At 35.4% G+C, this 10,564-nt stretch overlaps 1 protein-coding gene and 1 pseudogene across 1 annotated transcript; one reads left to right on the top strand and one right to left on the bottom strand.

The window, feature by feature from the left end:
* Positions 1-2,158, bottom strand: part of LOC107632774 — a 5,630-nt pseudogene extending 3,472 nt beyond the window's left edge.
* LOC107630065 (tRNA (adenine(58)-N(1))-methyltransferase catalytic subunit trmt61a) lies at positions 2,319-4,592 on the top strand. The gene is made up of 4 exons (XM_016333091.2): positions 2,319-2,551; positions 2,809-3,305; positions 3,672-3,916; positions 4,007-4,592. The coding sequence occupies exons 2-4, from the start codon at positions 2,857-2,859 to the stop codon at positions 4,240-4,242; spliced, it is 930 nt and encodes a 309-aa protein (XP_016188577.1). The 5' UTR covers positions 2,319-2,551; positions 2,809-2,856; the 3' UTR covers positions 4,243-4,592.

Raw genomic sequence — 10,564 nt, 5'->3', positions numbered from 1 at the left:
TATATAATATTCTCTTTTATATTTTTATTTTTTATTATATTTATTTTATTTATATGATAAATATTTTTTATATTATTTTTTTAGTTTTCTGTTTTTTCATGTATATTATTATTTCTTATTGTTTTTTAGTTCATGTGAATTTTTTTGTGATATTTTTTATGTATTTTATTAGTGTTTTATCTTTTAATTTAATATTTATTAGTGTTTTTATGTATTAAAATATATTTTCTCAATTTTTATATGTTACTTTAATTTAGTAAGTAAATATTAATTTTATTATAAAATAAATTAATAAGATTTATTCAAATATCTAAAGTAAAATGATAGGATAATATAAAAATTTATTTAAATTAATGTCTCTTCTAATAATTTTTTATCTAAAAATGATTTTGAGTAATATAATTCAAATAATATTTATTTTATTATAATCCATTTTGATATAAATATTGCCAAACATATATCATATTAACACAAACTTACTTTTCATTAAAATTAAGTTTACAAAATCAATTTTATGCAAATTCTTCTTTGCAAACTGTAATCCAAACACACACAAAAGTGGTGTCATTTGCATTTGATATGAAGGTTTTGGAGTTAAACTCCAAAATGGTCCCTGAGATTGACGTCGTGCACTAAAATCGTTCCTGAGATTCCAATTGCACCAATTACGTCCCTAAGATTGAAAAAAGTGCACCACATCCGTCCCTGACTCATTTTCCATTAACGACGTGATGACATGACATGATGACGTGGATTGTAAGTAACACATGTCACTTCATGATTTGGCCATGTGTAATGGTATGATGATGTGGTGACCAGTGACACATAGCATGCTGACGTAGATGGTTGTGCCACGTGTCACAGTGTTATTTGGCCACGTGTCCGTTTGTACCACGTGTCGCAACAGTATTCGTTCACGTGTCATCCATTATGTCATCGTTGTAGATGCACCAAATTAGTCCCTCACTTTGTATTAAGTGACTCATTTTAGTCCTTGAAATTGAATATCGTGCCCCAAACTAGTCCCTTCACTAGTTTTTTCTATTTTTTTTAAATTTAAAATTTTTAATATCTTGGATACATTAATTCCAATTCTATTTTTTCATATATCATTTAAATACAAGTGCTTTCATAAAATTTTTTAAAATTTTAGTTTTAATTATATAATTCTTTTTAATAATTTAACATTAATAAATTTTGTAATATATAAGTATGTTATTATAAAAAAAAATAATTATATGATTGATTAGACACATTTTTTTCATAAAAAAATATGTGTTTTTAACAAGAAATCAATAATTAAAAGAAACATCTTTTTTTGTTCTTATGAAATACACGTTATCGTTATGTGTAAATGAGCTAGATTGAAGGCACTTCAAGCACCCTCACTATCATCTAGACACATCTTTTCTCATAAAAAAATATGTGTTTTTAACAAGAAATTAATAATTAAAATAAACATTTTTTTCTTATGAAATACACATTTTCGTTATGTGTAAATGAGCTAGATTGAAGGCGCTTCAAGCACCCTCACTACCATCTCCGACCTCTGTAGTATAGACGAAAGAGGTCGGAGATGGTAACGTGAGAAGCTTGAAATGCCTTCACGTCAATTTCAAGATGGCGGTTAGAGGGTATACGCAAGAAAAAAAAATATTTTATAAAAGCACTGAAAGAGGTCAGAGATGGTAGTGAAGGTGCTTGAAATGCCTTCACGTCAACTCCAAGTTAGCAGTTAGGGTATTCCGCAAGAGAAAAAATATTTTATAAAAGCACTTTTATTTGAAGAATATGTGAAAAAATAGAATTGAAATTAATACATTAAAAAATATTGAGAATTTTAAATTTCAAAAAAAAATGAGAAAAACTTGTGAAGGGACTAATTTGGTGTACGACATTCAATTTCAAGAACTAAAATGAGTCACTTAATGCAAAGTGAGGGACTAATTTGGTGCATCTACAACGATAACATAATGAATGACACGTGGGCGAATACAATTGCAATACGTGGCACAAATGGACACGTGGCCAAATAATATTGTGACACGTGGTATAACCATCCACGTCAGCATGCTACGTATCACTGGTCATCATATCATCATACCATTATACGTGGTCAAATCATGAAGTGACACGTGTTACTTACAGTACACGTCATTATGTCGTTAATGAACCCTAAACCCTAAACCCTGATAAGGTACACTTTTTTCAATCTCACGTAATTGATGTAGTTAGAATCTCATGGATGATTTTAATGCACAAGGACCATTTTGGGATTTAACTCAAGTTTTTGTTATTAATCTCTTTAGACTTCAGTTCGTTTTTCCTCTTCCCAAATCACCGATCCAAACATAGTCTTAGATTAAGTTAAACCCCTAAATCAGTTTTTGTTTATGTTAAACTTAAACCAGTGCCGCTGTTGTTTGATGCTTCATTCCCATTCGCAAAAGTTAGTCATCTTCAGACTCTGATACCCAACTTGCGAACCCATCAATTGGGTCCATAAAGTTTTCAACTTGACGAGTAAAGATTAGTGCTTGCTCAATCCCCGGTTAGTTTCGTCATTCCTTCTCTTTTCTTCTTTGATTCTCTTGTTTCAATCCATGTTTTGATTTTTATGTTACTTTACTTGGTTTTTCATCAAAGAGAAAAGTTCACGAGTTTATTTAATTTCAAGTTGGTAACTACTTTCATTAGTGTTTTATGCTCAGAATTTTGGGACTGAGAGTTAAATGCAGTAAGATTAAACACTAGTACATTCAAATAATTCAATTTGCATTGTTGGTTTTTCCCTTTTATGAATGACAGGAATTGTTCCTTGTGATTTTGCTGAAAGATTCTTGAGGACCTTTTAAGATGTTGGCAATTGATCCTGGAAAGAAATTATCTTTCAATAGATTGATTAGCAATGGTGATTTGGTTATAGTTTATGAAAGGCATGACAACATGAAGGCAGTAACAGTGGCTGAAAATTCGGTACTGCAGAATCGATTCGGTGTTTTTAAGCATTCCGAATGGATAGGAAAGCCATTTGGGTCTAAAGTATTCAGCAATAAGGGTGGTTTTGTATATTTGTTGGCTCCAACACCAGAGTTATGGACTCTAGTGTTAAGCCACAGGACTCAGATTCTCTATATTGCAGATATTAGCTTTGTTATCATGTACTTGGAGGTTGTTCCTGGTTGCTTGGTTCTTGAATCTGGCACTGGAAGTGGATCTTTAACTACTTCGCTTGCAAGGGCTGTTGCTCCTACGGGACATGTCCATACGTTCGACTTCCATGAGCAACGAGCTGGATCGGCTAGGTAACGAACAAGGAAGATGATAGTGATATTCTTAATTTCCACTTACCTCATGATTGCAATTTTGTGACCATTGCCTGGGAAACTTAATTCGAATGCATTTGAAGTTACATATTTGTGAAAAAATATTCCAATGTTCAATCTCTTCGTATTTTGTATGCATAAGTTGATGTTTAGTTGGATTAGTTAGGACTCTACTTAACAGGATTTAGCATTCTTGAAGGGCTGAAAATGTCGATTTGAAAGCTATTGATAGTTAGATTCTATGTAGGTTACTACTATTTTCTTGACATAGAGTTATGCGGAATATAGAAACCATTCCACCATTCCGGTTTGATATGTTTACTTGATTGATTTTCTTCTTCATAGGGATGATTTTGAGAGGACAGGTCTAAGCAGCATAATTAGTGTGCGAGTTAGGGATATTCAGGGCGAGGGATTTCCGAATGAATTTGCTGGCTTGGCTGATGCCGTATTCTTGGATCTACCCCAACCATGGCTTGCTATTCCCTCAGCCGCAAAAATGTTAAAACAAGATGGTACATTGTGCTCATTCTCTCCATGTGTTGAGCAAGTACAGCGATCATGCGAAACACTTCAAAACTGCTTCACAGGTTCACTCTCTCTATATTTTACAACTTTTGGTGCCTTTTCTATGTCTTTCAAGTTATAATTCCTAAATAAATTTTGTTTTTATGTTAAAGATATAAGAACATTTGAGGTGCTGTTGCGCACATACGAAGTTAGAGAAGGGAAAATGGAAAACCTTAATGGAGACAACAATGGGTCTAATGGTTCTTCTCTGCCTTGCAAGAGGAGGCAACGTTCTGGCGGAAGCTATGCGCCAGACAGTACTGTTTCTTCGGTTATGGCTAGACCTTGTGGCGAAGCTAGAGGTCACACAGGTTTTTTGACATTTGCAAGACTTAAATGCCTCTGATGAACATTGCTACCATGTCCATCCATTTTTGTAGCAAGGAAAATACGCTTTCAATTTAGTGCCTCCTTTCAGTTTGGCTATCATCATCATCATTACATAATTATAATGTTGTGATATTTCTTTTTTGAATTTGAAGGAGATTTTATTTATGTAGTTATATTTTTAGTAGGAATCAGACCTTTTTCTTCTTTTGTTTGTCTAATTCTTATATTTTGAGATTATTCAATTTGTTAGTTCTTTCTAGGATGAGGATCTTTTGTGTGTCATATATTCACTTGAAAATGTCACAGAACAAGAGAAACACAATATTGAATTATCAGCATAAATAACAATAGCTCTTATAATGATAAGATTTGTGCCTCTATTTTATAACATGATGCTCTTATTTTAGAAAGGAGCAGAATAAAGTTGTGGATCCCTTCTTCCTCACCTCAGGAACAATCAATTATAAAAGCTGTAGAAAGAAGCATTTAAGGGTTTGTCGTTATTTAATGAATTGTTGTATGTAGAATGCGAGATTTAAACCCTCAATCAATCCAAGTTAGTTAACTACTTAACTGAGTAATGTTTTTGTTGACTCGTTAGGCAGCATATTATTTTAGATAAGTTATATATTTGAGCAAGTAGTTATTGACAAATTTTAAGATGAGAAAAGATACACGTTAATAATTATTTTGCAGACATTCTAGATGAATTTATCTCTCGGTACTATTATTAAATCTAACAGTAATTCTTATGGAAAAATTTTCATAGATGACCCAATGATTTCTGTTAGTATTAGAGAAGTTGGCTGAGTCATGAGCAAAATGTTATCCACACACTACGGGAATTCTTGTTTTTTATCCACAGATCAAGTTACGCGAAATTCAAATTCTTGACACTTACTTAAGCGGACTAGTGAGCATGGTTTTGAAAATCGGATCGGACCGGCCGGTTTAACCGGAAAACCGGGAACCGATTACCTAACCGATCCGGGTAATGTAGAAAACCGCCTGGCAAAAAACCGGTAGAAAAATCGGTCGAACCGGCAGTTAACCGACGAATCGGAAGAACTGTCCGGTTTTTTGGCGGTTTAGTGGTTTGCAACTTCAATGCCAAACGACGTCGTTTTGGCTTAAAAAAAAAAAAAAAAAAAAAAAAGGGCGAACCTAACCCTCTCATCAGTCTCACTCACCCAAATCCCTAACCCACTACGGTGCTACAACCCTCTCTCTCTCTCAGCCAGGCGCCAGCAGCCCCCGCCTCCTCGTCTCGCTCTCAGCCAACAACAGCAGTCTTCGGCGACCCATCGTCCGGAAAGCTGACCACCATTCTTACCTTCCCTCTTCTCTTCTCGCCTCTCCTTTTCCCTTCGAACGCTTCTGCCCCCACTCAGCTCTCGTCACTGCCACAGAGAGAAGCTGAATCTCTCTGCCCTGCATTGTTCCGCCGCTCGCGCCGCTCTCTGCGCCGCCGCGAGCTCAGCCGGCCACCACCAACTCTGGGCGGCACTACTTCTGCTCTTCTTCCCCTTTCCATTTCCTAGCTTGTCTCTGCTATATTCCAGGTCCCCTGCCTCATCCCTGCTTCCTGCTCTGTTTCTTTACTTTCTTTTATTAATTCTGTTATTAATTTTAGTTAGATTGCTGATTAATCATAATATAGAATTAAGAAATTGGTTCTTTTTTGTTTTCTTTCCTTCTTCTCTGATATTATCATTATTGTTTGGTTTTGGGATCTTTTCCAGTTTCTGCTCGTTGGCTGCCATAGTTTTTTGGGGCTCTATTCAGCTTTAGGAGAATACAGAAAGAAAAGAAAGCTACAAAAGTAAGAGTTTTTCCTCAGAAGAAAGATACCATACATACATTTAACAAGGTTTGTAAATATCTTAAACTAGCAGAACCTAGTGCAGTGAAATGGGTAGTGCTCCTTTATCAAGCTGGCCATGGGAGAATTTTGGATTATTCAAGGTATATTATATTATGTGATACATCTGTTATGTATATAGAATAAGTCTAACTACTTGTGTGTTTCCAATTTGATAAATACAGTAATTTATTTTTTTCTCTAGATCTGTTTCCTCTGATTCAATTTTGTGTATATATGTATACATTTTTGTGTAAATTGTGTTGTTTTGAATTTGATTTGTTTTGTTTGAATGGTGCAGTACTGAAATTGATCTGGTTTTGAAACTTTAATTAAAATAAAAAAAAGAAACTGATGATCCTCTTCTGAGCTCACTTTCACCACCGTCATTCCTCCCTCGCCGTGTCTCCAGTAAGCCGCTGCTTCTTTAGTTTTGATTTCTAAGATTCTGGCTTCTGAGTTGATTTTTTGTACTAGATTCTGAATTGGGATTGTGTTCTGAGTTGGGTTGTTCCTTAATGTGAGTCTGAATTTAATTTGAATTGTTTCACTTAATTTTTCTGTTTCTGGATTTGGAGGTTGAATTATCTGTAACTCTGTATTCTGAGTTTTTGTTGTTGAAAAGCATTGAATTTGTTGAATCTAGTTAGGGTTTGGTTAGTTATAAGAGGCTTGTTGCACAATAAGAAATTTCATCAATGTGTTATTCAATTGAATTGTATATTGGCAGCCCAAAAAGGGATAATTGAATTGTATAAGAGAATTGATGTTGAATAATTAGCCTTGACTTGACAATGTCGCCTGCAAGATCTTTAATTTTTTGCAGCTTGAGTGGAAATTCTGCCTCAGTTAGTTGTTTTAAAGTTATCAATAAATTTAACTCAATCTGAATATTATCAATGAACTTTTCATCTTCAATTTTTTTTATATCTTAAATTCTATTAAAATTTTTTTACTTAAAAATTCATGAATTTAAATATATAAAATTATATATTAAATTTTTAATAATTTTATTTAATATTTAATTAAACCGGTTGAACTTCGGTTGAACCCCGGTCGAACCAGTGAACCATTAAACCAGTGACCTCACCGATTTATTGACCGGTCCGGTTCTCGCAACCTTGCTATTTGGAGATGATGATAATTGATTAAAATGGATTAAAGATGTGGGATTCAAAAAATTTAAAGGGAGTTCGCTGGGGTAAGGTGAACTCTATATAATTTGTATAAATTTCGTCGGGGGTGCGGCGAACTTGCTCTAAAAAAAATCGTTAAAGTTATCAATAAATTTAACTCAATCTGAATATTATCAATGAACTTTTCATCTTCAATTTTTTTTATATCTTAAATTCTATTAAAATTTTTTTACTTAAAAATTCATGAATTTAAATATATAAAATTATATATTAAATTTTTAATAATTTTATTTAATATTTAATTAAACCGGTTGAACCCCGGTCGAACTACTGAACCAGTGAACCAGTCGCCTCACCAGTTCATTGACCGGTCTGGTTCTCGCAACCTTGCTAGTGAGCTAACTATTAGACCAATCCAATTTAGTTAAATTTTTTTTTGGTTAAAAAAAATTCTTGTTATCGTCACTACATTTTTAACATGTGCCTTAAGCCAAACTTTAGGTTGGAATTGGAAGGATTTTTACTTTTTAGTTTTTACTCCTTATATTTCATTGAGTCAGTCCTACTAAACATTAGAATTTTTTTAAATAAATAAAATAAATATTAATATTACTGATATACGTAGTTTTCAGAGTATTTATCATTTTTCGTATTTAACTTTATCTTGTTCACAGTGTAAACGAGATATAAACCCTAAACGAGATAAGGTTACTTGGTGTCTATAAAAGCAACTCGTTTGCAGACCGCCTGACCCCACTCCTGACCCACATTTCTCACATTTCTCTCCATCCTTAGGCCAGTTTATTGAGAGTTTTGAGTTCCCAAAATGTTATGGCACGTAACCCTGACATAAATCGGATGAACGCAACCTGACATATTGCGGGAACCATCGACTTCGAGGTTGGTGCTATCTTTTGTGGTTCAAATTAATAATTGATTGTCTTTTAATTAGTGAATAGACCGGATAGATGGAATGATATTTAGGTAACACAGAGTATGTTAGTTGGAAAATATGGATCAAAACATTTATAAATAGTTAAGTTAATTTATAGTGAACTTTTTATTGATAGGGAAGACTTGTTGACAACTTAATTAGCAGAAGTTAAGTTTATTCATAGTGAAAATTTGATAAGTATGTTAGTTGGCAAATAAGAATTATAAGTACTATTTTTTCTGATGTTTATCTAATGGTTATCTAAGTTGCATATTATATTTTTTTAAGAATAGATATGAACATGCTAGATAAATTAGTTTGAAGTCTTGTATTTGTAACTTTTTTACCTTTAAACAGAGGCCTCGCCTTTTATTACCTAGGCGGGTTAGTCACACACTTGCACCTCTGGATGCTATCGTCCCTTACCTGAGGGAAGCCGGGTTTGGCAACACGGTGCAGCTCAAGAACTTTGTCTTTGACAACTCCTTGATCACTGCATTTGTGGAGCGGTGGCGTCCGGAGACCCACACTTTCCACATTAAGATGAGATGGCTCAGGGACCGAGTCCAACAGATGCCAGCCTCCGACAATTCGGACACCCTCAGGTGCTATATCATGCTGCTGATCGGTGGATACCTGATGACCGACAAGTCCAACAATCAGGTGCACATCAGGTGGTTGCCATTGTTGGCGGACTTTGGGAGGTACAACGGTCTTTCATGGGGGTTCGCTGTGCTTGCATGGACGTATCATTTCTTGTGCCATGCAGCACCTCATGATACGATAGACATCGTCGGCTGCAACTCACGTGTCCATCATAGTATGGCATAGGGGTGTACATGACCCGGTCCTGCCCGAAGACCCGACCCGAGCCCGAAGAATTTTGGGGCATGATGGTCCGGACCTGAAGTAGCCCGGGACTAACCCGAAAAAAAAGAAATGAAACCAAAGAGAGGGATGAAATTGGAACCGAGCCATAACTCGGGTCACCTGGACCTGGCCCGGTAGAGAATCATAATTCCCAAATCCAAGTGAACTAGGGCACGCCGCCACATTCATAGTTTCATTTAGCCACGAGTCATGCCTAAACCTCACGCAGTCACACCTCACAAGCCCTCTTCCACGCAGTCACACACCCTGCCACAGTCCCCTCTCAGCCTTTCCCCTCAGGCCCTCACAGCGCCACCGCCAGACCGGGACTGGACCATAGCTCGGGTCACCCGGATTCGGCCCGGTATAGAATCATAATTCACATTTCATATTTCACAATGAACTAGGGCACTTTCATACAGCCACGAGTCCACTATCCATGACCTCACAAGCCCTCTTCCACATAGTCATGCACCCTGCCACAGTCCCGTCTTAGCCCTTCCCCTCAGGCCCTCACAGCGCCGCCGCCAGCCTTCCCATCGCAGCCTTCTTTGTGCCTCTCACCAACCGTTGCATTCTTTCCCTCTCAGCCCTCTCTCTGTCTCTCACCAGCCACCATGACATCGCCCATCACTGCTCCACAGCCTCGAAGTCACGACGGTGGTGCACTGCTTCTCGCCTCCCTGTGACAACGTCCCTCGATGACGACGACGACTGCAAACGGCGACGGAGCTTCTCTGACCATCAAGACCTGAACGATGACGACGATTGCTTTTGCCGCTGGTGTCTTCTTCTCTTCTCTGCCCCTGCTCAAGCCCAGGTAAATAATTAATGTTTTGAATTTCTAATTAAGGATTTGATTATTGGAATTTCTGATTAGAAATTTGATTATTAGAATTTTTTATTAGGGTTTTGATTATTGGTTTTGATTATTGGAATTTTTTATTAGGGATTTTTATTATTAAAATGTCTGATTAGGAATTTAATTATTGGATTTTGTGATTAGGAATTTCGATTATTGTTCTGATTAAGTGTTTATTATTCTTCCTTTTTCAGTATTTGATTATTGTTCTGATTAGGTGTTTATTGTTCTAATCAGAATTTTAATTATTATTCTGACTCTTGATTATTGAAACTTCTGATTAGGTGCAACTTTGTTTTTCCTGTTTAAGTGTTTTGTTCTAATTATTGCTGAACTTTTGATGTGTTGCTGATTATTGCTGAATTTATTCTTGATGTTGTTTGTTTAGGATACGAACAATGGGAGGAGGAGATAATTGTGTTTCTCCACCAATCATCAAAAAGAACAAAACAATAGAAATTGAAGCTGGAAATTTATGTGTTTTTTTCTAATGCATAATATTTTGTGTTATTTGTATGTGATTTAACTATTTGGTGTTATTAGATAATATTAGTATTGATTGTGCTTATGTTTAAATTTTATAGAATGGTTGGTTCTCGTAATAATTTCTTTAAGTGAATTTCACTATATGATAATATCTCAATATATTAATAGAAGTGATTTATATATATATAT

The sequence above is a fragment of the Arachis ipaensis genome, chromosome B03, assembly GCF_000816755.2.
Source record: "Arachis ipaensis cultivar K30076 chromosome B03, Araip1.1, whole genome shotgun sequence".
Classification (NCBI taxonomy): domain Eukaryota; kingdom Viridiplantae; phylum Streptophyta; class Magnoliopsida; order Fabales; family Fabaceae; genus Arachis; species Arachis ipaensis.
This window is presented reverse-complemented; position numbering and strand designations above follow the sequence as displayed.

Bases quoted from the DNA above. Each gene is read 5' to 3' on its own strand.
- LOC107630065 (XM_016333091.2), top strand. From the start codon at position 2,857: ATGTTGGCAATTGATCCTGGAAAGAAATTATCTTTCAATAGATTGATT. The intron at 3,306-3,671 runs GTAACGAACAAG...TCTTCTTCATAG, and splicing joins CAACGAGCTGGATCGGCTAG to GGATGATTTTGAGAGGACAG. The intron at 3,917-4,006 runs GTTCACTCTCTC...TTTATGTTAAAG, and splicing joins ACTTCAAAACTGCTTCACAG to ATATAAGAACATTTGAGGTG.